This window comes from Phyllostomus discolor, chromosome 5 (assembly GCF_004126475.2).
Source record: "Phyllostomus discolor isolate MPI-MPIP mPhyDis1 chromosome 5, mPhyDis1.pri.v3, whole genome shotgun sequence".
Lineage (NCBI taxonomy): Eukaryota > Metazoa > Chordata > Mammalia > Chiroptera > Phyllostomidae > Phyllostomus > Phyllostomus discolor.
Genome location: NC_040907.2, coordinates 113415818 through 113443751, shown reverse-complemented (window position 1 = coordinate 113443751; position 27934 = coordinate 113415818). Strand labels below are relative to the sequence as shown.

General features: G+C 36.2%; 1 protein-coding gene across 8 annotated transcripts in view; it reads left to right on the top strand.

Moving 5' to 3' along the window:
- The window catches only part of CCSER2 (coiled-coil serine rich protein 2), a 220377-nt gene that overhangs the window by 25768 nt on the left and 166675 nt on the right, over positions 1 to 27934 (top strand). For 7 of the 8 annotated variants that reach the window (XM_028511321.2, XM_036026727.1, XM_036026729.1 and 4 more), the window contains exons 2-3: positions 17538 to 18990; positions 22167 to 22363. In XM_028511321.2, coding sequence (XP_028367122.1) covers positions 17577 to 18990; positions 22167 to 22363 — 1611 coding nt within the window. In that variant the 5' untranslated portion in view covers positions 17538 to 17576. Of the gene's footprint in view, positions 1 to 4199; positions 4250 to 17537; positions 18991 to 22166; positions 22364 to 27934 lie in introns of all 8 variants that reach the window. The other variant, XM_036026725.1, reaches the window with a different exon arrangement.

Genomic DNA, 27934 nt, shown 5'->3' with positions numbered 1-27934 from the left:
TAACTTCTTCCCACTGTTAGGGATTCAAAGTGATGGGAACATCTAACTCTTAGCACATAGGTGACTTTTTAAAGTTTTATTTTCAAAGGATTACTTAACGTAGGCATTACTGTACTAATACTGTTTTATATAGTTGACAGGGAACTTGATTTATCTGCTTTATGGGCACTTGCAGCTCCGAAGGATCTAGAACAAAATGACTGTACACTTTTTTCCTGAAATTTTGTGAGAATGGAAGACTGCAATCCAGCTCTTCTTTTAGCTAGAAATCTCTAATTGGCTTTTCAGTGAAATAAATGAGTCATTTTAATAACTGAGAAAGATCCTGTTATCTTGAGATGTTTTCTGAATTGTCAGAGAGCTTACATTAGGTGTCAGTATAGGTCTAGCTCCATGTATATTATTGAGTTCTGAATATCACTCAGTGTTTGGTTATCAGAAAAATTTGTTCCCTGATTTCACCAGGTTGGTTGATTGTTTAAACACTTGTTGTTCAGTAATATTTGAGATTAATATTAAAATATGATCTTTTTAATTTAATATATTGTTTTATATATTAAATACTGTGCTTTCAAAGCTTAAATATGATGTGAGCTGGGCGTATTGTAGAGAGGCTTCGTGCCATGCTGACATGAAACCGAATATGGATGCATCACATTGTGACTTGGTTGGATATATTGTGTTGTAACCTGGCCATTTTGGTGGAAACATTTTGTTGTACTTAAAAAATAAATGATTAAATGTCTCACCTATGTGAACCACAAAGTAATGTGCAACAGCCACTTCTGCAGCGTCTGTAATCTTTGTGTCAGGGCAGTACTCAGATGTGATCAAGGATGCCTGTTGTTCATACTACTTTTTGTTAGTGTTTTCACAAAATATCCCTTGGGAAGTGTCAAAATAACAGGGCCAGATTGGCTCCTTGAGATTGCTCTGTTAAACTGAAAATAGTCATCTAAGATAAAAGCTATGATTAGATACTATTATTTATCCATAGTTTACATATGAAAAAACAGGCTTAATGATGACCAAGTAATTTGTCCTAGGCTGCACTTCTAGGAAGTAGTGAGCCTAGATTTCTAATCTGGACAACTCCACAACACTCTTTTTTTTTTTTTTTAAAGATTTTTAATTTATTCACTTTTAGAGAGGGAAGGGAGGGAGACAGAGAGAGAGAGAGAGAGAGAGAGAGAGAGAGAGAGAGAGAAACATCAATGTGCGGTTGCTGGGGGTTATGGCCTGCAACTCAAGCATGTACCCTGGCTGGGAATCGAACCTGTGACACTTTGGTTCGCAGCCCATGCTCAATCCACTGAGCTACACCAGCCAGGGCCCACAACACTCTTAACCATTACCCTTTACCACTTTCCAACACAATTTTCCTCCTACTGGAACCTGTCAAGCCTTGGTTAGACCAGTTTATGGCTCATGGTGCTGCTAATGTAAAAGCCCTTTATCGTTTATGGGAGGGGTTACATGGGAGGGGTTATGTTTAGAGAACCAGGCAGGGGAGTTCTCTGAATAGAAGTTGGGGGAAAGTGAGAGAATATCAATGCTAAATCAAGGAGGACAATGTAGAATAATCTGTAGTATGTTACATATCTCTTTCTCTCATGAAAGCATCCTTATTTGGAATTTACTTTTTTTAAGGAAAAATTATATATGGACTCTTTCAAACATAATAAGTAGAGAAAACAGTATGGTGTGTGGTGAGACCCCCCGATATATTACCATTCAGCTTTTACCAGTTATTGTGGTATCTATAACACCTTTTTTGAGCAGGGGTAGGGGATGATATTTCATAGATTATTTCAAAGCAAATCCCAACATACAATTTCATGTTTAGACTTTGGTATTTGTAGTGCTAATATAACACAGACTTCTTGTTTAAGTATCAGCATTATAGTCATCACTGCCAACAAAAATAGTGAAGTCCTTCATATGATTCAGTTCCCGTTCCATGTTCAATTTTGCTGAATTGTCTTAAAAACAGTTCTTCGTTATTGGGGCTTGATTAAATTAGGACCCATACAAGGTCCACACATTGCATTTGGTTAATGTGTCTCTTAAACTTGTAACATTTTCTTTCCATTTATTTGTTGAGGAAAGGAACTGAATCCTCCTCCTTACAGATTTTTCACATTCTAGATTTGACTGATTATGTCCTTGTGTTGTTTTAACATGTTTTTATGTTCTTTTTCTTGTAAGCTGATAGATCTAGAGGCTTGGATGGATTCAGATTAACTTTGTTTTGGCAAGAATATTTAATAGGTGGTACTGTGTATATTTCCTCGTCTCATAATAGGGCCTCAAGACTGATTCAGGTTCAGCTGTCTTTTTTACCTAATGGATTTAGCAATCATTAGTAATTGCTACCTGGATCTATTAGTGCATTAGGGATTGCTTGCTAATTAATACCAGATACAACTGATTTTCTTATTTTGTGATTCCATTACTTTTCTTCATTTATTAGTATGATTCTTACTATTGAGAAACCTTTTATCATCAGTTATTTGATTATCTTGAAATACAGCAAAGGCAGGAGGGTTTACTGCCCCATCAGTTTTAAGCCTTTACTGAAGCAGTTTAAAGCTGTGCTTATAGGATAGAAAGATGCAGGGAAGCAGGTGGGACTGTCCTTGTTCCAGTACAACCTCTGATCACCTCCTGCATGCTTGTGCCATTGAGAGGGGGCTCTCTCATGTGTTTCCCTTAACCAACGAGGTTGAGGCCCATAACATTATTACTCCACATTTGGCTTTTAAGCACACATGACAATGTTAGCCTGTTGCTCCTTTTATGGTGGTTACCTCTTTCTCTTATGTTCTGCCAAAAGCAAAACTGGTAAAATGTCTTGTTTCTCCTAGGAGGATCTTGGCTCCCTTTGGAATTTGTCTTGCTTACCTTACTATGTCAGCTTTCTGATAGGCTCAAGAAAAATTAGGATTTTGAATATTGTCTAGCTCTTGCAGGTTGTTAGGTAGTAGTGAAATTCATTGAGTGGTCTCCATTCAAAGTGGAAATGGAAGTCTTATCTTTCTATAAATGGAATGATGGTATGTGTACTTTTAAATATCTGGATTCTTTTGTTTAAAGGATTTTATTAGATTTATCTATGTTGTTAGATGTAACCAATAGTTAGCTTTTTTTATTATTGTGTTGTATTCTAGTATGTCAGAATTACTATTAAAATTTATTTTTCTATGATACTATACTTTCAATACATGTAAATTTTAACAAAATATTTTATTTTGGGCTATTTATTGAGTGTCTACCATATACTGAACAAGCTTGGAGTTGGGTAATGTGTACTGGTATAACAAACCCCAATTTGTACCATCAGTGAACTTAACAGCCTAATAATTATCCATCCATGTTCATTTTACCCAGTCACCTTCTCCCTGACACCTGACCCTCCAAACCCAGTTCTCATTACCTGTTTAATTTAATTTAGAAATTTTGCTCCAGCAGGCCCTAAACAGACCAAAATGCAAGTGATTGTATGCTATGATTTTTTTCAAGCACCTACTGTTTGTAAAATGTCTATGGTTAATTGTTATGCCTGTATAGTATTTTAAAAGGCAATATAAACTACTCAGATATTAGGCTTCATCATTATTCCAGTAGCTTGTTGCCTATCTTTACCTAGCCCCTGCTCAGCACCTTAATGGCAGATGTATACCCCACACATTCATGTGAGTTTTACCTGAACTAAATGGTAAAATTTGGAGGTAGTTTTTGTGGTTTGGCCAGGGGCACTTCTGTTTCCTCTTTATCTGCTAGTGTTCTCCTTATCCCTTAAATTTAAATTCAGAAGGTAATAACACTATGAATCTACATTTAATAACATTGTTTAATGTTTCTAAACCACAAATCATTTAGAGCCTGTCACAAGTTGCTTTGATCCCCATCTGCCCAAGTAAAAAGTTGTAGCTTAGAGGTCAGCTTGATTCACTAATGAGGCTTTGCTGAGATTTGGTGTGCTTTCATTAAAACCATGAAGAATCTGTAATGAAGTTCAACTGTTAAACTTTTGCTTTCAGCTAAAGGTGTCATTTTTGCTTATTTAATTTCCATAATCAGGCCTTTGAATCAGCTTGCGCAACAGATGAAAGCCAGGAGAACCAGAGAAGGGAACAGGAGGGTGATGGTTGGGGTAACACAAGTTGAAAAATTTTTTTTTTGTTTTTAAAATTCAGATGTAGTTACCTGAATGTGAAGGCAGGTTTCCAGAAGTGACTGGTTATAGGTATGTAGTCACCAGCATTGTTCAGTTAATTATTTGCTCTTGAACTCAGTAGTGAATTTATGCATGTTTAAATCCCTGAAATACAAGCAATTCCTACCTTCTGAAAAGCTATTTGAATACTAAAAAAAAAGGAATGTGAGTGGGTGGTTCCTTGGATGATAACACAGTGGATATGAAAGGAGTTTGACAGAATGCTGGCTCTGTTTCTCTGCAAAACTTCTCCTTTAATTAATACTTAGGTCCTTTGTAGTCCTTTCACTTCTCTAACCTTAGCTGTCCAGCTCCTTCCATCACTCTTGTCCGTAGTTAGCAGTAAGCCTCTCAGAATATTTCATTCTTTTGTCAGGAGGGCAGTTTGCATGGACCCTGGAATCAGGTAGACTTGAACTTGAGTCCTCCTCAGTAATTTAGGAACTTGTGACTTTGGACAAGAATTTTAGCCATCCTGAACCTTGCTTTATCTATTTAAAATGGGATAAAACGCACCACCTTGTATTGTTAAGAAAATTAAATAAGGATAGAGTGGTAAGCACCTGTTGTGTAAGTGCTCACTAATGTTTGCTACTACTTTTCCCTTCTCATCCAATTGTGGATCCTTTTAAAAGCAAAAAACTTTGATTTATTAGTTCTTTAAAAAGGAATTTGTGAGTAGTTTTGAAAATTTTTTCAAATGTGAAATACCAGTACTGTAAATCTGCTGTACTTCTAAAAATTATTCTTAAAGAAACTAGCTCTGAAAATATCAGAACTCTTTCTAAGTCCTGTACCAGCAGTCAGTATTGAAGTGTTTTAGAGATTATGTCATTAGATTTTGTAGCCAACATGTACTTTTTCAGATTATTGTAACTCCATTTTTTTGTTACCAAGTTTTATTTTTAATTAAATTTATTTCAGTAACATTGGTTAATATTATATAAATTTCAGATACACAACTTTATAACTTTGTATGTCTATGTTATGTGTTACCACCAAAAATCTGGTTTCCTTCCATAACCATATATTTGACCCTATTTACCCAATTTGCCCACTCCCATCCTCCTTTTCCTCTGATACCCACCATTCTGTTGTCTGGATCTATGAGTTTGTTTTTATTTTGTTTTGTTACTTTGTTACTTTTTTGTTTTATATTCTACATATGAGTGAAGTCATAGTTTTTGTCCTTTTCCATTTGACTTATTTCACTTAGCATAATACCTTCAAAATCCATGTTGTCACAAAATGTTGTACTTCATATTTTTTATGACTGAGTAGTATTCCATTGTACAAATGCCACATCATCTTTTCCATTCATTCATAGGCCTATCAGGTAAAATACACATCAAGATAGCATAGCTACTGAAATGAGCTAGACTCACAATGTCTTATTTTATTTCAAAGTTGCAAGTTAATGTGGGAGAAAGTTTGAATATTTAGAAACAGAAGGTAGGTCATCAACAAATGAAGTGACATAATTTATAACATAAGCATATATGAAAACTTTAGAATTGAGTCCTCAGATTAGCTTAGACTTTACTTTTAACTAGGGTAATTTTTCTTAAAATAATTTTTTATTTTTCAATTACTGTTGATGTACAATATTATATTAGTTTCTGGTGTACAATGCAGAGATTAGACATTTATGTAACTTACAAAGTGATCACCCCGGTAAATCTTGTACCCATCTGACACCATACATAGTTATTACAATATTTTTTACTGTCTTCCTTATGCTGTACATTACTGTGGCTATTCTTTAACTACCAATTGTACTTCTTAACCCCTTCACCTTTTTCACCCATATCCCTAATCCCCCTTCCATCTGGCAACTGTCAAAATATTCTCTGATTCAGTGAGTGTGTTTCTGTTATGCCTGTTTATTTTGTTTTTTAGATTCCACATATGAGTGCAATCATGTGGCATTTGTCTTTCTCTGTTTGACTTATTTCACTCAGCAAAATACCCTGTAGGTCCATCCATGTTGTTGAAAATGGCAAAATTTCATTCTCTGTATGGCTGAGTCATGTTCCATTTTGTATATATACCACTTCTTTATTCATTTATCTATTGATGGGCACTTAGGTTGGTTTTGTATCTTGGCAATTGTGAATAATGCAGCAGTAAACACATGGTTATATATGTTTGTTTTCATTTTAGGGTTTGAGGTTTCTTTGCCTAAATACCCAGAGTGGAGTTGCTGGTCCTTCTTTTTCTCTTGTGATCGCCTTTGTTTGAAAGTTTATTTTTTCTGGTAAAGTACTGCCACCTCAGCATTTTAAAAATTCCATTTCATGGAATATCTTTTTCCATCCCTTTATTTTCTAATCTGTGTGTGTCTTTCAACCTGAGGTTTCTCTTATAGATAGCATATGTAAAGGTCTTGTGTTGTTATCCATTCAGCTACTGTATGTCTTTTGGAGCATTTAATCCATTTGCATTTAAAGTAGTTGTTGACAGATGTGTATAATTGCCAGTTTATCACTTATATTTTTAATCTTTTTCTTCTTCAAGAAGACCATTTAACATTTCTTGTAATACCGGTTTGGTGGAGATGAACTCCTTCAGATTTTTTTTTGTCTGTGAAGCTCTTTATCTGTCATTCAGTTATAAATGATAGCTTTGCTGGATAGAGTAACCTTGGCTAGAGGTCCTTGCATTTCATCACTTTGAATGATTGCATGCCAGTCCTTTCTGGCCTGCAAAGTTTCCGCTGAGAAATCAGGTGACAGTCTTATAGGAATTCCTATGTAGGCAATTAACTGCTTTTTTCTTGCTGCTTTTAATATTCTCTCTTTGTCTTTAACCTTTGGCATTTTAATTGTGATGTATCTTGATGTGGGTCTCTTTGGGTTCATCTTGTTTGGGACTTAGCAGTTCCTGAAGTATTTCCTTCATCAGGTTAGGGAAGTTTTCTGTTACCATTTTTTCAAACAGGTTTTCAGTTTGCTCTCTTGCATCTCCTTGTGGCACCCCCATGATGTAAATGTTGGTGTGTTTGAAATTGTCCCAGAGACTCCTTAAACTATCCTCATTTTTTGGGGGGGGGGGATTCTTTGGTTTGTGTGTGCATGTGTGTTCTGAGCCATTATTTCCTGCTTCCTTATCTTCCAAATTGCTGATTCAGTCCTCCACTTCTCTGCTGCTGGTTTCCTGTAACTTATTCTTTATTTTAGTTATTGTATTCTTCATTTCTGACAGGTTCTTTTTATGTTTTCTCTTTGTTGAAGTTCTCACTGAGTTTATCTACTCTTCACCTAAGTTCATTGAGCATCCTTAGAAGCAGTGTTTTGAATTCTCCATCTGGTGGATTGCTTGTCTTCATTTTATTTGGTTCTTTTTCCCGAATATTATTCTGTTTTTTCATGTGGGACATGTTTCTTTGTCTCCTCATTTTGGCTTCCTTCCTATGTTTGTTTCTATGTATTAGGTAGAACTGTCTACATTTCCTGGTCTTGATAGGGAGGAATTATATAGTTGGTGTCCTATAGGGCCCACTGGCACAGCCTCCCCAGTCATCCAGCTGTTGACATGTCAATGGGAGGGATTTACCTCCAGGCCTATTGGCTGCAAGGACTGACTGCGACCACAATAGAGGGTCTTCTGTGCAGGGGCCCCAGCTCAGTAGCAGGACTCACTTCAGCAGGGCTCTGGTGCTCACTGAGTCCACATCTTGAGTGTGTTGCTCATGGAGGTGGTGGGTGGTGCTTTGGTGTGGATTGAATCTGCACACTGGGCAGGCTGTCTCTGGGGCCTCCTGGGAGGTGCAGGCCTGAGTCAGCCACTGCCTGTGCCCTGCCTGAGGCCACCTGGCATGAGCTACAAAGTGATCTGCAGAGGGCTGCTAATTTGCTGGACTTGGAAGTGCTGTGGAGAGGCCAAATTGTGAACCAAGGTTAGTTAGTTGCTGCTAGTGCTGGTCCCAAGCCACTTAGCAAGATATACATGACAGGAGGCCAGATGCTGGTTATTTAGGGTTTGTGAACTTTTGAGAGATTTTAAGAAAACCTGAAGCATGAGCCAAGACTGGCTGTTTGTATGGAAATCCACTTGTGGGAGGACCCAAAAGTTAGGTGGTCCAGGGTCTCAGGGAATCACCAGGGCAGGGCAAACAGTGTTAGCCAGGTTGATGGAGACTCTCATATGGTGCCTGCCTGCCTGCCTGGCTCTGTTGCAGGAGAACTCCGCAAAGGAAGAATATCCTCGCCAGCACTTCTATCTGGGAGGAAGCTGCCTTTCTAGCTGTTGCCCTGAGGACCAGACATTCCAGTTTCTCCACGTATGTCCCAGGGGCCTTGCGAGCTGCTGTCCCAGTGCTGGAGCTCAGTGCAAGTGAGTCTAAGTACGTCTGTGCATGAGCCCTTAAAGGGACTCCAGAAGCTCTCAGTGTTATTCAGCCACAATCCCTGCTGGTTTTCACAGCCAGAAGTTATGGGGATTTCTCTTCCCAACACTGGAACCCTAGGCTGGGTGGTCTCTTTTGGGACTGGGTTCCCTTAATCCTCAGTGGGGACTTCTGCAGCTGAGATATTCCTCCCAGTTTTTAATATTAAGAATTTTTAGGATTTTATTTTCTTTTTTAGTGAGAGGGGAAGGGAGAGTGAAAGAGAGGGAGAAAAACATTGATTGGTTGCCTCTCACACAAGCTCCAACCAGGGGCTGGGCCTGCAACCCAGGCATGTGCCCTGACCGGGAAATGAACCAGTGATCTTTCACTTTGTAAGACGATGCTCAATCAACTAAGCCATGCTGGTCAGGGCTTCTCTAGGATTTTATCTGCCACACGTGAGTGTGGGACCAGTGGGTTACACATCTCTGTCCCTCCTACCATTTTGATATGTCTTCTTTGTATCCTTAGTTATAGTACTTCTGTTCAGCTAGATTTCAGCTGAATGTTGATTGTTGTGTAGTTTAGTTGTAATTTTGATGTGGTTGTGGGAGTATATGAGTATCACGTTTACCTACTCCACCGTCTTCACCTAGCTTAGACTTAAGACCATAGTCCAAGATGATTGGTATTTATGTTGCAATTATTTGTGCATTTAGAAATCAATGAATATTCTTGATAGGAAATAGTACATTCAGGCTCTAATGTTTTTATGTGTTCCAAGTGGTAGCATCCCAGATATTTTGGAATAACAGTGTGTTTTTCTTGTGGGCTGATCTTGTGACTCTAAGCTATTAATCCTTTAGATGTTTTTAGGAGATAACATAAATTATTCTCATTTTAGATAGTAAATAGAGGCAGAGAAAAGTGAAAGAATAGAACATTCAGTACTCAGTGTACTTGTGTCAGGGAAATGTCCTTTCTGTCTTACAGACTAACTCACTAGAGAACAGAATCCTTAATCTGAGTTATTTGCAAAATGACCCTTATATCTGATATAATTTCCAGTTTCCTTATGATTATCCTGAAAGTGTTTTATTCTTGTGGGAGTGTGTTTTGTGGTAAAGACCATTATCAAAAATGGAGATGGCAGTTATCCGGCATGGATATTACCATTGTTCTCTTTTCTGCTCATGGCAGATATTGCTGTTTGGTTGTGGTGCTTTATAATAGAGTCTACATTTGACTTCAGAATCTTTTTCTACATATTGCTCAAGGCAACTACTGCCAGTTAATCACAGGTGTGCAAAGCAAAGTTATTCTTCAGTCTTGACTCACTATTTATTAAGTTCATTTGTACTAGGAGATTATGAATTTACTTAAAAATTGCAGATCTATCAAATTTGTGGTCCCATAGCAGACTCCAGTTTTATGGGCTCAGTTTATGCTCTCAGCAGATTTACTTTCTTGTGGGTTAAGTAGGCATGCATACAATTATAATACAGACTTAGCTATATTGTTGGCATAAAGGGAATAGACAAGGGAGCAAGATTAATTCTAGCGAGAAAGATTTGTGGATGTAGGGATTTTAGACCTTGAGGGTAGGACCTTCAGGTGGTCTTTACAACTTTAGCAAAAGCATAAATGGAAGAAAATATAGGATGGATTTTGGGGAAAGACAAGCAATGCATTTTGACTTGAATGCATAATACTGCAAAGGTAGAGTTTAGAACCAGAGAAAAGCTTTATCTCAATATAACAGATTTTGAGTTTTATTCAGTATTTTGTTGTTCCTGAGCCACATATAGTTTTTAATCATTAGAATGATATGATCAGTTCTGTGCCTTAAGAGAATAATTGTTGCCAGTTTGAGTAGAAGCAAGATTGAGTCTCTTTTTAAAAATATATTCTATTGATTATTCTATTATAGTTGTCCCATTTCCTCCCCTTTATTCCCCTCCACCCTGCGTACCCCCTCCCACCCGCATCCCCCCTCTTTAGTTCATGTCCACAGGTCATACATATAAGTTCTTTGGCTTCTACATTTCCTACACTGTTCGTACCCTCCCCCTGTCTATTTTCTATCTACTATTTATGCTACTTATTCAGTGTACCTTTTCCTCCTCTCTCCCCCCTCCCATTCCCCCACTGATAACCCTCCATGTGATCTCCATTTCTGTGATTCTGTTCCTGTTTTAGTTGTTGGCTTAGTTGTTTTTTTTTTTTAAAGGTTCGGTTGTTAGTAGCTATGAATTTAGTGTAATTTTACTGTTCATATTTTTTATTTTCTTTTTCTTAGATAAGTCCCTTTAACATTTCATATAATAAGGGCAGGGTGATGATGAACTCCTTTAACTTGACCTTATCTGGGAAGTGCTTTATCTGACTTTCCATTCTAAATGAAAGCTTTGCTGGATAGAGCAATCTTGGAGGTAGGTCCTTGCCTTTCATGACTTCAAATGCTACTTCCCAGTCCCTTCTTGCCTGCAGGGTTTCTTTTGATAAATCAGCTGATAGTCTAATGGGAACTCCTTTGTAGGTAACTGTTTCCTTTTCTCTCGCTGCTTTTAAGATTCTTTCCTTATCTTTCATCTTGGGTAATGTAATTATGATGTGCCTTGTTGTGTTCCTCCTTGGGTCCAACTTCTTTGGGACTCTCTGAGCTTCCTGGACTTCCTGAGTCTATTTCCTTCGTCAGATTGGGGAAGTTCTCCTTTATTATTTTTTCAAATAAATTTTCAATGTCTTGGTCTTCCTCTTTCTTTGTGGCACCCCTATGATTTGGATGTTGGAATGTTTAAAGATGTCATGGAAGTTCCTAAGCCTCTCCTCATTTTTTTGGAATTCTTGTTTCTTCATTCTGTTCTGGTTGAATGTTTCTTTCTTCCTTCTGCTCCAAATCATTGATATGAGTCTTGGTTTCCTTCCCGTCACTGTTGGTTCCCTATAGATTTTTATTTCACATAATGCAACCTTCATTGCTGCCTGGGTCTTTTTTATGCTGTTGAAGTACCAGTGAGTTCTGGAGCATCCTGATTACCAGCATTTTGAACTGTGTCTCTGATAGGTTGGCTATCTCTTCATCGCTTAGTTGTATTTTTTCTGGGGCTTTGAACTGTTCTTTCATTTGGGCCATTTTATTTTGGTCTGGGTGTGCCCATTATGTGGTAAGGGGTGGAACCTTAGGTGTTCACCTGGGTGGGGCAACCCTTGTCTCTGCGTTGTGCTGCTGTGTGTGGGGAAAGGGCCCGAGAGGGAACAATGCCCCTTGCTCTGCTCTCTGCCGGTTTTCGGTCACTTTCCCCGCAAAACCCACAATCAAATCGGGCCCTTCTGGTGCCGATTCCTGGGTGGGTGGATTTGTGTACATTCTAGGACCCTGTGGGTCTCTCCAACAAGCTCTCCTGTGAGGCTGGGAGTTTCTCCCACTGCCGCCTCAACCCCTCCAGGTGTTTTCAATCAGTGGTTTGAGACTTTATTTCCCTGCACTGGAACCCTGGGTTGTGCAGTCTGTCTTGCTCCCTAGTTGTTCCTCCAGGTTTGTCTGCATGCAAATGTGGGACTGCCCAGTCTGTAAGCTGCTGCCTTGCCTGGTTCTCCAGCTGCTGTTTTGCCTCAAGTCCTCTCCGCCTGGCTGCCCATCTTCACCCCTCCTAGGGATCTGGATGAATGTTTCTTCTTTAAGTCCTTGGTTGTCGGACTTCCATACAGTTGGATTTTGTGTCAGTTCTGGTTGTCTTTTGTTTTTAAATTTGTTGTTGTCCTTGTTTTGGTTTTGTGAGGAGGCACAGTGTGTCTGCCTACGCCTCCATCTTGGCCGGAAAACACTGAGTCTTGATAGTGAAGGAAGCCTTTGTAGTAATGCAGAAAGAGAGGGTCAGGGTAAGCACTAAATTGTGGAATAGAAATAGTGAATTTAGAATCAGTTTTAAAGATACAGTTGGTAAGTAAAACAAAACTAAACTTAGGTTGAAGTCTAGAGAAACTGAAATGGAATTTATGAAGTGGAATTATGAAATGGAATCTGTTGAATAAAAAATATTTTTTACCCAGTATTCTATTATGTCTTTTAAATATATTTTATATAATATTGAACTTAATTTTAAATAATTTTTTTGGTTAGATTGAACTGTTAAGTCTTGTTTTGGTATTGAATAGATGGGTTTTATTTTTAAAACGCAATTTTTAGTTAGAAGTTTTTTAAGTGGAAAGAAGTGAACATATGCAAATATATAAATAATTATTTAAAGGTAAAAGGAAGCCTTCTTTCACCTAATTCTCACTTCTCTCATGGTAACCACTATTAACAGTTTATTATGTTTAAATATATGTACACACATATCTTTATGTGATATCTATTTCTATCATTAGTTATTTTTATAAAAATGGGATCCAGTGTATAATTCTCAAGTAGCAAAAATGAACACATTATGTGTTCCAAAGATAAATTCTGTATGTAGCATATAATAAGAAGCAAAAGCATATGAACTTGAAATTATGCTTATCAATGTTTTAGCATTCTCTCTTACTTTGAAATTATCTAATTATATGAACTTGGTTCTTAAAACTTTTCTGAGTCAGTTTCTGTAAGAGTTATAAAGTATAACACAATTAAAATATTAGTCTTTTCTGGGAATTCTGGTAGTATTCAATTTATGTAACTGCATATTTATTTCTGTTAGCCAATAAGAACAGAGTTGCTTTATAAGTTTTTATAATATAATTTATAATATAATTTCCTAACTCTGTAGTTAGGAAAGTCTTATATACTCACAAAGAAAGGTAAAGACCTTTATGAATTATAGACATATAACCATACAAGCTCTGAGAGACCTTATCATTTCCAGTTTTATAATTTTAGCCATGGCAGTAGAGTTAACACAGAAATATAAAACTGGACCTGTCCAGATACCAAAAAGCTGTTCTCCTTTCTGTCAGCATGATATTCTAAATTGATGTGAGCTCAAAACAGGTACACAAAAGAGATAAATGAACAAGTAACTAATGAATCAGATTTTTCTTTTTCTCTCACCCAATGCAGAACAGATATGTGCCAGGAGTGTCCAGCCTTTCTGCATCTCTGGGCCAAAATGGAAGAAGAAGAGTTGTATTGGGCCTCACATAAATACACAAACACTAATGCATACTGATGAGCACAAAAATAAAAGATTTTAAGTAAATTTATGATTTCGTGTTGGGCCGCATTCAGCCCACGGGCCATGGGTTGGACCACCCATGTAACCATTAATTTGTTCATAAAGATTCCTAAATGGCTATGTATTAAATCAAATTCACAATCATTGTTATCACCAAGGGGAATAACTTGCTGACCATAAAAGAAAAAAACCCAAAACTAAAAGCAGAAACAAGACAAAATTGGAAGAGAAGCAAATTAAAATTAGAAAGACAGAGTTAGCAAAGTTCTGTTGCTGTTCTTGATTCACTTCTGGAAGACAAAGACATGTCTGGGCTTAAGCTGTGATATCTGCCATTCTGGCAAAGAAATGGCCCAGCTCTGTTGGGTGAATCTACTAGGAATCTTGGTGGAATTTCCAAACTGTTAAAGGATACATTTTAGAAGAGAAAAAATCATGACTTCCATTCAGGTATCAAATGAACACATGTTTAAGATTTTATTTATCTTATTATTTACAAGGTAGTCAGAGATAGTATAGCTGGTTCAAAGGAGAATGCAAAGAACAGGTACATTTATAGATCAGGAATATTAAAAAATTAATTTGCAAATGGATACTAGGCTGGCTTCCTCCACAGCAGTGGAAGGAAGTCAGCTGTTTAGGACAATTTATTTGCGTATCTGTAGACAATAATTATATGCATTACTGTTAATTTTCTATATGTTAACCTCTGTTTTCACAGAGTTGTAAAATAGCCCAATGATAATTCCTATAGGATTAAATTACCATGGAAGCTCCAGCCATTTCATTGAAAGGATAGCTAGTACTCTCTTGCTTATTCCAAAGTCTTAAAATTTTCTTTACAAAGTGATTTTTCTGCCTTTATTCTTGGAGAATTGTCTTTGTTTTTGGTATTTTATTAGCTTAGCCTTGATATGTATTTGAATCTATGGTTTAGTTACTTTTCCTTCTCTTCTGTAGATTTTTTTTCTCCTTTATTTTAGGGATATTTTCTGTTACGTCTGTGTGCTTTTTCTCTTCTGTTCAGGTATCCTACTTCAGGTGTACTAATTACGTTTCTCTTCATTGGCTGTCTTATATCTTCTAATTGCTTTAATGTCTTTGCCTTTTTTCCCCCTCAGTCCTCAGGTTATTTTAAGATTTTTATTGTTGCCATCAGTTTGATTTTTTTTGCTTTGGTTCTTTTATTTTTTTTGCTTCCTCCCCCACCAAATTAGTTGTTCTTGTTAATTGATTTCTTTAGTTCTATAACTTCTCAATTTACCTGGTTTGTCTCTTCATCTTTGAGCATTTGTTTTATTAAATATATGTTCTTTGTAGTTTGTTCTCTGTTACAAAGAACTCACTGGAGATTTCCTTATTTTCCTTATTTTTCTTTTCAGACTGGGTTCTTCCTTTGTTTTTCATGCTATAGTCATTATTTGTATCTCTCCTTCCTTCCACCCCCTTGTTTATATGTAACCAAACTGCCATTCTGGCTGCCTGCTGCTATGAAAGCCAATACACCAGAGGCAGGTGCTGATGTAAAGAAAAGTGGTTTATTTTTAGGTGCTGGCCACCTGGAAGATGCAGGACTCAGGTCTCAAAGCCCATCTCCACTATCTCACTGGAGGCAGAGGTTTTTATAAGGAGGGAGAAGGGAACAGAACAAAGAGGTCAAGGAAGGAGGTTGAAAGTTTTCTATGTAAAGACTAGCACAGTCCATTCTGATAAGGCAAATGATAGTCCAGTATGCATCATCCTGGGTTAGTCATCCTGGGCTTCCGTCATCCTGATTTTATGTCATCCTGGCTTCATTGTCAGCAAATCTCCCAGAGCGAGGATGCCTGAAGCTCTGAGTCTTTATCTTTTGAATTTAGTTCCTAGGATTCTTATACAAACATGCTCTTCATCTAGGAGCTTATATCTATTAGTCAGAGTCAGCACTTACAGAAACAACGTCAAAAGAATCCACTGTTACATATACAGTTGAGTGACGATTACTTTTTATCTTGCTAGGTACAGGCTTAGATAGCTAGATCAGACATTGTATTTGCCCTGATGCAATGAGTTATTTCCCCAAGCCTTTTTCACCTTAGCTCTGACTGTTTTTCTTCTTTTACTGCACCACCTGAATATACCTTGTGTTGTTCTCTGTATTCTCTTTAGTTGAAGGGTATAAGGCGGTGTTGGGGGGAAGAGCTTTTCTGACACCTCAGGCTCTCTGTCTTTCCTGTCTGTTTAGATTTTGTTAAGTGTTCTCACTCTATCCTGTTGAAGGTGTAATATATTTGTAGTAGCAGACTCTTCCCGAAGTTCAGAATAGTGCCTTGAAAGTCAACAGGTTCTGATGGCCACTCTGCCTCAGCTGAGGTTTCAAAGCTCCTGTGCTGAAGATGTTTTCTAGACTTTTCTAGGGCATGCCAAATTAGATCTTTCCTTCCAAACTGGAGGATATTCATTAAAACTTTAAGTTTTATTAACTCACCTATTTTTCACACTACTGCTTCCAGGCAGTGTAATCAGGCTAGGAGCCAGACCATACTGCACAGAATCTTACTGTCCACTTTTTAGAGTTTAGAGGTACTTAGTTTAAATAGTTTCTTGTTTGACAGCAGCTGGTGGGTTTTTTGCTAAAAAAAATTATACACATGCATGCACACATACACACACACATATGCATACTTTTTCCTTTTTTAAAAAAATATTGGCGACAAGAAGTTTGGTAATTCTGCTTCACCATCTTTACTTGAAGGTCGATATGATTTCCTAAGTATTACTTTTGACATAATCAATAACACACATATACTCTGGAAATTCTCTAAATTCTTAAGGTCAAGAATGACTTGGAACTAATTATTAAATTAATAAAATAAAACGAACAAATTAAAGACAATATCATAAGATACATAAGTTTAAAAACATCAGTGACCCTTAAGCATGTATTTTTTTTTTTTGCATTTTGCTCTTGTGAGTGCTGTTATAGAATTTAATATAATCTCAATGAACATGTAGGTTATGACCATATCACATTTCTGTTAATGTTAGGGTAAATATTTTATCATTTCTATCTCATCTTTTTAATCTCATCATATGACATATCATAATTTGTTAAACAGTTAAATAAAGGACACTGATTGTTTCTAGTTTTATGTTCTTATTTGTGCATTGAATCTTTTTCTGTTTGTTGTATTACCTTTAAAATAAATTGGAGAGGTTGAGATTAATGGACTAATCAACTTTATTAAATCATTATATTTTTTATTCAGACACTAACTGTAGTGTCTTTTTATATTACTGGCTAAAAATTCTTTTAAGATTGTTGCTTAAAATTACAGCTGATATCTCAGCCCTTAATGCCATTAGACTTTTTGGTGCTATTGTATTCTTTACCTGTATCCTTCCCATGGCTTGAATTATGAAAGCTTAAACATGTAGTCTGGGTTTATAAGATCATGTATGCTTATAAATAAACCAAAAATCACATGTTCTTGTTGTTAAAGGTACTATTGTACCTAACGTGAAAAAATAATTTGGATTAAAATTAAAATATATGCTAAAGAAGTGTCTTTTTAAAAATATGTTCTTTAGTAGTCTAATTTTATTATTTCTGGATTTTGCTATCATCATTCATAGATCAGGTATATAAAAATGTTTATAAAGTATTCTTCATTTTCTTCTAACATAAAGTTATTAATCATTGCATTCAACATTTATGAGTTCTGTAAGAATCATGAGTAGTTTTCAGGCTTTGTTGCATTTATATAAAAATATGCATTAACATTATGTAATAATCTATGTAATTGTCCTTATTTAGGGATGTGTAATCAGGTTTTTTTTTTTTTCTCCTCAGATTTTGTCGAATTTTAAGAACAAATGTACATTATAGCTCATGGAAGAAAAAACACAAATCAAGGCTTTTTTGGGTTCCAAGTTGCCAAAGTATGGAACAAAATCTGTAAGAAGCACACTGCAGCCAATGTCAAGTGGGACACCCATTAATTTATTAGGAACTTCCAAGAGTAACAATGTGAAAAGTTACGTCAAAAATAATGGCTCTGATTGTCTATCATCTCATCCATTGAATTGGAGACCGGCAACTAAATACCAACTTAGTGCACAAAGTACTGAAGAGTCTAATGATACCCAAAGTTCACCTGATAAAGTAATTAATCCTGAAAAACATACATCTGCTCAAGGAATGTTTGCTAAAAATGGGATAAAGGGGGGTTTGAAAAATGTTTCTTTATTCACATCAAAGTTAGCAAAGCCCTCCACTATGCTCTTATCATCTACAGAAGAGTTAAAACAAAAGTCTTTGTCTGGACCATCTAATTTGGGTAAATTCACCAAAGGCACATTATTAGGAAGGACTTCATATCCTTCAATCAGTGCTCCAAAATCACAGCTGAATGGATTTTTTGGAAATCGATTGGCTGGTAGCATACAAAGGCCTAGAGCAAACTCCTGTGCTACCAGAAGCAGTTCTGGAGAAAGTTTAGCACAATCCCTAGACAATATTAAATCTCTTACTTGTGAAAAAATGGTAAGGTCACAGAGTTTTTCACATTCCATTCAGAATTCATTCCTTCCACCTTCATCTATAACCAGATCACATTCCTTCAATAGAGCCGCAGATCTTAGTAAGCCTTATCAGAGCCAACAGCTGCCCATTAGAGTGCCTCTGAGGTCAACTGTGCTAACAAGAAATTCCCAGCAGTCAGAAGTATTCAATGGGAATGAACTAGGATATGGATTTAATAGGCCTTATGCTGCTACTGGAAAGAAGCTGGCGATACCAAATGGCCCAGGTATAACTTCCACTTTGGGTTATAGGATGGCTCATCCCCCTCTACTGAAATCTAGTCGATCTCCATTTTCTGGGACTATCACAGAAGATGGTAACAAAAATTCACCTGCTGGCACATATGTAAAGGAAGATACTGTACTTTTGGCTAAGGACAGAGCTACTGACAAGGACCAAGAGCTAATTGAAAATGATAATTATAGAACAGAAAATGGTCAGACCATGAAGCATGATGCTAAAATTAGATACTTGAGTGATGATGTGGATGACATTTCCTTGTCTTCTTTGTCATCTTCTGATAAGAATGATTTAAGTGAAGACTTCAGTGATGATTTTATAGATATAGAGGATTCTAACAGAACTCGAATAACTCCAGAGGAAATTTCTCTCAAAGAAGAAAAGCATGAAAATGTACCATCAAAGGATATATTTGATTCCCCCAAGGAAAATGAAAAATCCATCAGTAAAACTGATGACTGGATAGATATAAGTGTCTCTGGTAAATATTAATATCCTTAAGTTTATATGCTTTCTTCTAGATAATATTACTGAATTTACATTTAGGATTATCTTTGATTAATTTCATGATATTATCAATTTCATGGAGGGATGAATCTAGATAAAATAGTAGTGGGGCAACATTTTTCTTTTTTTGTGGCTTTTGCTTCCTGTGCTGTTTTTCACTTTAGAATATCAATAAAAACATTCTTCTCCTAAAGTATCATACCTTTGTTCTTTTTTGACTGTTGAAGTTCTTTGACTTCTCCATTTTCTGTACTGTTCTTAACGTCGCCCTGTTTATTCTGTACCTACCAATTTGTGCTTCTTAATCCCTGCACCTTTCCCCTCTTTTGACCCTCCCCCCCACAGCTGATAACTCCACAGGATCTCCATATCTATGATTCTGTTCCTGTTCTGCTTGTTTGCTTAGTTTGTTACTTGGATTCAATTATTGATAGTTGTGAATTTAATGCTATTTTAATGTTCATCGTTTTGACCATCTTCTTTCTCTTATATAACTCTCTTTAGCATTTCATATAATAATGGCTAGGTGAGGATGAACTCCTTTAGTTTTACCTTGTATGGGAAACACTTTATGTGCCCTTCAATTCTAGATGATAGCATTGCTAGACAGAGTATTCTAGGTTGTAGGTCCTTGCTTTTCATCACTTTGAATACTTCTTGCCAGTCTCTTCTAGCCTGCAAAGTTTCTTTTGAGAAATTAGCTCACAGTCTTATGGGAACTCCCTTGTAGGTAACTCTCTGCTTCTTTCTTGCTGCTTTTAAGATTATCTCTTTATCTTTAAATTATGGCATTTTAATTATGATGTGTCTTGGTGTGGTCCATCCATCTTGTTTGGTACTCTGTGCTCCCTGGACTTGTATGTCTATTTCCTTTACCAAATTAGGGAAGTTTTCTTTCATTATTCTTTATTTTTATTTTCTTTAAAAAATGTTTTGTTTATTTATTTTTAGAGATGGGAAGGGAGGGAGAAAGAGAGAAAGAAACATAAATGTGTGGTTGCCTCTCCTGTGGCCCCCACTGGGGACCTGGCCCAAAACCCAGGCATGTGCCCTGACTGGGAATCGAACCTGCGATGCTTTGGTTCATAGCCCGCGCTCAATCCACTGAGCTACGCCAGCCAGGGCCATTATTCTTTTAAATAAGTTTTCAATTTCTTGCTCTTCCTCTTCTCCTTCAGGCACTCCATATGATTTGGATGTTGGTGCATTTAAAGATGTCCCAGAGGTTCCTAACCCTGTTCTGGTTTTTTAAAAACTATTTTTCCTTCTCTTCTGATTGAATGCTTTTTTCTTCTTTATGTTCCAAATCATTGGTTTGATTCTCAGGTTCATCCCCTTCACGGTTGGTTCCCTGTAGATTTTGCTTTATTTCACTTAATGCAGCCTTTGTTTTTGCCTGAGTCTTTTTTATGGTGTTGATGTACCCAGTGAGGTCCTGGAGCATCCTGATAACCAGAGTTTTGAACTGTGCATCTGATAGGTTGCTTATCTCCATTTCATTTAGTTCTTTTTTCTGGAGTGTTGTTTTGTTCTTTCATTTGGGTCATATTTCTTTGTCTTCTCATTTTGGCAGCTTCCTTGTGTTTGTTTCTGTGTATTAGGTAGAGCTGATGATTTGATTCCCCTTCTTAGCACACCTGTTAAGTTGTATGGAGCAGAGCCTTAGGTAATCATGAGGGCAGGGCAACCCATGCCTCCACTCTTGCTCTGTGTTTGGGAGGTCTTCAGAGGAGACAGTGCCACTACCTGGCCTCTGGAGTTTTGTCTGGGAGGAAGTTGTCTTCCCACTTGCACTTCACTTTCTTCCCATATGTCACTGGTACCCCTCCAGCTCTTGCCCTGGTGCTGAATCCGAGAGGATGTGGGTCCGCATGAGTCCTAGGTCTGTTTTGGGCCCTTTAAGAGGGCACAGTTTCTTCTGCTGCATCAACCCCCCACTGGTTTTTACAGCCAGAAGTTATGGGAATTAATCTTCCTGGTGCTGAGATCCTGGGCTGGGTGGTCTGTTCTGGAGCTGGAATCCCTCTCTCCTAAAGTATTCCTCCTATTTTTTATCCACAACACGTGGATGTGAGACTGCCTGTTCCCGTCTCTGCACCACATTTCCACACCTCTCTGTACTTCTACCCATCTGGATGAATGTGGCTTCTTTAAATCCTTAGTTGTCTGACTTACACATAGCTCAATTTTATGACAATTCTTGGTGATATTTGTTTTGTAGTGTAGCTATATTTCTTGCTATAGTTGTTTATGGAGGCAAGGCATGTTTATGCCTCCATCTTATCAGAAGTCTGGCATGCCATTTTAAACCACCTCTTTTCTTAGGGTAATAGATCATTGCTATTTTTTAGGGGTAAAACTATACCAAAGGATAAGTGAGCAGTTATGTCTAATCTAATGAATTTTCTTATCCTAGGAAATTTTAATTTTTTAACAGACTTAGATTTCTTGCTAGAGCAATCTTTATAGGTAATACTTTCAGAGGAGCTTTATTTTTTTAATTAAGGAAAGTGAGATAGCATATGTTAAACATTTCCTCTTATTCTTGGTTTTCTTAGCACTGAGTGCCAGAGGAAATTTATCCTTGTGCTCATATAGCCTGAAAGAAGAACAAACTGAAGGGATTGGATAAAGGCATGTGGCCTGGCCAAGGCACTGGGCCATACCTGGAGATGTGTATAACCCTTGACTGTGCGAAGAGTGTTCTAGTTAGGAGTGTTTGCCAGAATAACATTTTTCCTTATAAGGAGGCAACTGTGAGGTTAAAAAGATATAATATACACAGAGGGAGGAGTTTCCTGGCTAGTACTTAAATGTAAGTATCTTAGGAAATATTAAAGGAATATTAGGCTTTACTTACATTTCTAGAAATGTTGTAGAAGGGAAAGATGACCCAGTGAATTTTCTTTGTATCTATTGAGAAACATTTCAGTAGGTTATTTTCAAGATTTCACCTTTGGATTTATTTATGGTTTAGAAGTTAGAAAATGCTACGGGTATGAATGCTTTGCTAAATTTTTGCTATAATATATCAAATTATCATTTTATAATATTTATAAAAACAATTTGTATTTTTGGAACCTGAGAAATAATTATATTTTGTGAATTAATAACTGTTTCTCTCTCTCTTTTTAAAAAAACCAATTGAAGAAAGGAGTGAATGTACAAAACATAATTCTGGGAATAACTTGATTTCACCAGATACAGACTACAGAGTTGGTTCTTCATTTGAACTCTCTCCATCTGATAGCTCTGATGGAACATATATGTGGGATGAAGAGGGCTTGGAGCCCATTGGAAATGTCCACCCAGTTGGGAGCTATGAGTCCTCCGAAATGAACAGCATAGTATGTATGGAATTCTATACTCTTTGGGGATGATTTGTTTGCCTTATTGTAGCAGGGGTGTGATACCTTTTGGCATCTCTGGGCCACTCTGGAAGAAGTATTCTCTTGGGCCACACATTAAATACATTGTGACATGTAATCACATGTTACATGAAAAAGTTCTCATAATGTTTTAAGTAAATTTACAAATTTGTCTTAGTCTGCTTTCATAGCTGTCCTGAGCAGGATGCAGTCTGCAGGCTGCAGGTTTCACACTCCTGCTAGAGAGACTTGTGATATTGATTGAATTATTTTTAAGTTAGTGAACTACTCTCCTAGTTTGAGAATGGAAATTTGTATCCATTAAGGGCCTACAAAACATCTGGTCTTAATACACAATAAAGCATATATTTGTATTACATGGCGTGGTTAAATAAGTGTACTCTTATACACACATTTGTAATACGTACATATATACATAGAGACATTTGTATTCTTCAGGTTAAGGTAGGCTAATGGTTCTCAAAGTGCAGAGAAGGGCAATGTCAAGAGACATTTTTGGTTGTCTGTCACATTGAGGGGTGCTATTGGTAAATAAAGGGTAAACACCAGGAATGCTGCTTAATGTCCTATAATGTACAGGACAGCACACATAGCAAAGAAGTATCCAGCTCAAGATGTCAGTAGTGCTACATTTGAGTAACCCTGGCTTAGGCTAGGCTCGGTAACATTGTGCCAACTCCCAGGGGCTTAACACAATAAAACATTATTTATTCTTACAAAGTTTATTGTAGGTATGAACAACTCTAGAGCATCCTCTTAAGTGTTCTAAGCTGTTTTACCTTGAGACTTTACCATCTTCTTCTGAGGCCCTGTCTTGTCACTACTGGGGTGGTAGAGGAAGAGTGCCTGAATCTCAAACATGCAATTATTAGCTTTGGCCTACAGATGGCACATGGAACTTTCACCCACAGCTTGTGACCCAAACTAATGTTATGTACTTCTTTTGTAATAACCAATTTTCCCACGTGCTTGGAAGGCAAGGAAACCAAATATGGGTGAGTACTAGATGACCTGCCATGCATATTTATTTATACATGTGTGTTTTAAGAAATGTTGCAAGTAATGTGTATGATATACCATATGTTTAAAGTGTATTTGGTGTGTTTAAAGTGACTCTTCTACTTATTTATTATATAAAATATGATTTTTCAGTAGGTGTATGGAAAATTGGCAGGCTTTGTGGGTGTATTAAATTCCAAGTGGATTTCAGGCAATGCAATTTTTTTATACTCATAAACCTGTAACTTGGAAAAAATAACCATTGTTAACAAAGTTTCATTAAGTTGCACAAACAGAGAGAGATTACAGATTTAATTCATCTGAATTAATTTAATTCAGATGAATTAATACTCTATCCTATTAGATAAAAGAAGTTAAGAAAAGATTACATTTTAGGGTCTTATGTGCTTATTACTAGGATTCTTTAAAGCAAATATGATTGAAGTAGAAATGAACATTGTGTCCAGCAGATGGCAACAATAATCCACTTAGTACTTGACATGTCTCAGAAGGTTCTCCATATTCAGTTCACAGTTCCTGTAACTTAATGACAGCATAGCTTTTGACAGTTCATAATGCACCTGGATTGACCATTACTAGTTTTTAAGATTTTAGGTCTTCTGGTGTAAAAGGGAGGCAGTCTGAAAAATAATGGAGAATTGATGGCAGAAGTTGAAAAATGTAAGATATACTGTAATAGTATTTTCTTCTAAAATATTTGTTTTCTAAACTTTAACATTTAGAGCTACAAAGCCATCTGAAAGTTATTCCTGTGCATGGTGTGAGGTAGAGTTCAAGATTAATATTTTTTTTTGGAAAATTCATCTTTCCTTCTCTCTACTCTAAGGTTATTTTTGTCATGTATTTTTTGACTCTTTTGGTTCATTGGTCTCTTTGCTTATCCTTATGTCATTGCTACACTATTTTATTTACTGTACCTTTAAAATAACTATTAACATCTGGTAGTGTAAGTCTTCTATCTTTGTTTTTTTCCAAGATTTGCTTAACTCACCTTTTTCAATCTATGTAAATATTAAAATGAAACTGTCAATTTCTGCAAGAAACCTGCAGGAATTTTGGATGGGATTACATTGAATTTTTTGACGAATTTGGGAAAAATTGACATACTTACTATAGCAAGTCTTCCAATTCATGATGTATGTCAATACTTGTTCTATTTATTTGGGACTTTAGAAATATTTTTTGCTAATGTTTTGTACTTGTCTGTAAAATTTTATACATATTTGCTCTATTTTAGGTATTTGATTTTGTTGTTATAAATGGTACTTTAAATTTTTGTTTTTTTAAGTTTGTGTTGTGTGTGCAAATATACTTGATTTTTGTATTTGACCTGTTTTTCCAGTGACCTTGGTAAATTCACCTATTAGTCTAATAATTTGCCTGTGGATGTGAATTCTACGTGTACTGTACAATCATACCACTTGCAAAGTCTCCATTACCCTCCCCTCCCCTTTACTACATTTGTTAGGACCTCTAATATAATGTTGAATTGAAATGATGATAGAATTTGAGGAAAGTTAATAGTTTATCATTTAAGTTTCTATATATGTGCATGTATGTTGGGGGGTAATAAGTAGACATCTTTTATCAGATAAGGAAGTTTCCTTTTATTTCGTTTACTGAATTTTTGTTGTGAATGAATGTTAATTATTACCACATGCTTTCTGTACTATTGACATTATTCAGATTATTGTTATTCTGTTATATATTTGCTGTTAGTGTGGTAGATTGCATTTCTTGATTTTCAAATATTAATCTACTTTTTCATTCCTGGAATGAATTCACTTGGTTGTGATGTAGTATCCTTTTAAATGTTAGAATTGGTTCCTAATACTTTATTTAGGATTTTTGTATTTATGATCATGAACAAGATTTTGCACTCGTGCTCCCTTTCTCTCTCTCCCTCTCTCTTTTTTTTGTCACATTTTGGTGTCAGGGTTATTCTGACTTCATAAGTGAGTTGAGAAGTGTTTTCCTGTTTTTTGCCCTGTGCAAGAGTTTATGTGCCCTTGATGTGACTTCTTCCTTGAAGGTATAAAGGAATTTGCTAATGAAACCTTTTGACTTTGAAATTTACTTTGTGAGAAGGTTTTTAATAACAGATTTTATTTTTAAGATAGATTTTGGCCTGTTAAAATATATATGTATAGTTCTTTTTGTGTTGGCTTTTGAGAATTTGTCAGTTTCATCTGAGTTGTTAGTTGTTGCTGAAAGTTGTTCAGAATTATCTTATTAACATCTTTATAGTACTGATGTCCATTTTTTCATTGCTGATATTGGTAATTGGTGATCCTTATTCTTCATATCAAAGAACCAAATTTGGGTTTTGATTTTTGTGGATGTTTACTATTTTTTTATTTTATTGATTTTGGCTCATATCTTTATTTCCCTTCTACTTTCTTTTAGTTTGATTTTGCCTTTTTTTCCAAACTTTTGACATGAAGTTAGAACATTGACCTTTTTCAGCCTTTCCCCCTCAAATATGTACATTGATGTCACATAAAGAGAAGGCTTTAGTACATAGTAGATAGTGTGTTCAATAGCATTATAGTAATAAATGTAACAGTGGGCTTCTTCTAATGTGTTTGTCTTTAAAACAGTGAATTCTAAGCCATGTTATATAGGCCATATTTAGTTTTTTTAACTTTTAATACTTACTTATCTGTGAACAATGCATAATACTGCTTTGTATGTGTGTTTTACAACTAACTTAAGTGATGCATAATGTTCTGCAATGTTTTTAATTCAATTTTGTTTGTGTTACATGTATATGTATATTATAGGTGTAGCTTGTTCATTTTTACTGCTGGATAATATGTATAATATGCTATATAATATTATTTAAATATAGCAGTATTTCTCTGTTCCCCAGCTAATGTACATTTGAGTTATTCCTCAGTAATATTAAAAAATATCAAGACATTGAAGCAGTGAACAGTCTTACTCATGTGTCTTTGATGTGCATGTCAGGGTTTCTCTAGGATATAAAGCTAGGAATACCATTAATGGATCAGAGGATATATGGATCTTCAGCTTTACCAGATGTAGTCAAGTATCTCCCTAAAATAATTCTACCAGTTTATGCTCCCCAGAAGTGAATGAACATTTCTGTTGCTTATCATCTTTATCCTAATTGACAATATCTGATTTTTACAAAATGTAGCCAGTCTTGTGAGTGTGTCATTGTAGTTTATATATCTATTATTATTATTATCATTTTTCATGTTTTTACTGGCTGTTTGGTTTCCTTTTATGTGAATTACTTACTTTGCTAAATTTTGTTTTGTTTTTGGTTTTGCCTTTATTTTTATTGGTAAGGAAAGGTTCTTTTGTGTAAACTGAATACTTACTAAGAGTGTCATAAATAATCTTCTCTCAGCCAGTGGTTTCTAACTTTGTTTATTATGCCTTTTACCATACATAGTTTTACATTTTAATGTGATTAAATTATGTTTTTATTTATGGGTTTTGTGTGTTTGTGTGTAAGACATCCTTTCTCATCCTAGGGCTATACAGGCATTTTCTTTTTTTAAAATATTGAGAGGCAATATAGCTCAGTGATTAAGAGTTAGGGTTCTGGAGCAAGCTAAATTTAAAAATTCCATCTCTGTCATGTACTAGCAGTATATCTTGAATTCTGTATCTTTGTTTCTTTTCTAAAAATTAAAATGGAGATAATATATCATGGGTACTACTATAATAGTACCTACTGGTATCTCCAGGGCTGATACTAGAAAGTACACGCTGAAATGATGTAGCAGCCATGTGATACTGGTTTTGAGTGTTTTGAGTATCTTTCCTGAATAACTCATGGGGTTGCTATGAACATTAAAGAAGATCATAAAGATAAAATATGTAATGTCAGGGGTATAGAGCTCAGTAAATGTTAGCTATTTATTATTATTTTATTCTAGTTGCTTTAACTTTTTTTTTACATTTAAGCCTTTAATCCATCTAAAGTTGGTATGAAACATAATAGTTTACACTCGTTAATATTCCTCCATAATATAGTTGGGGAGAAGAATAGACTTAACTTAGCAGTCCTGAGATTGCCTGTTCTTAGAAAGGCTGGCTCTTTCTGGTAAACAGTTGCTTTATAGCACAGGTGGCAAACATAAGGCCTGTGGGCCGAATCTGGCCCTCCACCTTGTTTTATCTAGCCTGGTACCTTGTTTCTAACCAGATGCAGTGCTGAGCTCCTTGCCCCTACTTAAGGAATAGTTACATTTATTCAGCCCTAAAATTACATTGGACCCTTTGAAGGAAACTGTGAAGCTGATGTGGCTCCTGGTGAAAGTGAGTTTGACACCCCTGTTCTACAGTGTTATAAAACTTGACCTGAGTGATCAGAGTGTCTCTCTGTGCCTGAAGTGTCTAACAATGTAGCTCATGCTGAGCACATGCTTTCCTGCTGAGATTCTGGAGTTTTGGTATGTGCTAAGTAGAAGTGCTGATATAACTAGCCCCAATTAAAATCACCAAATTTCATAGGAACATCTACAATAGACA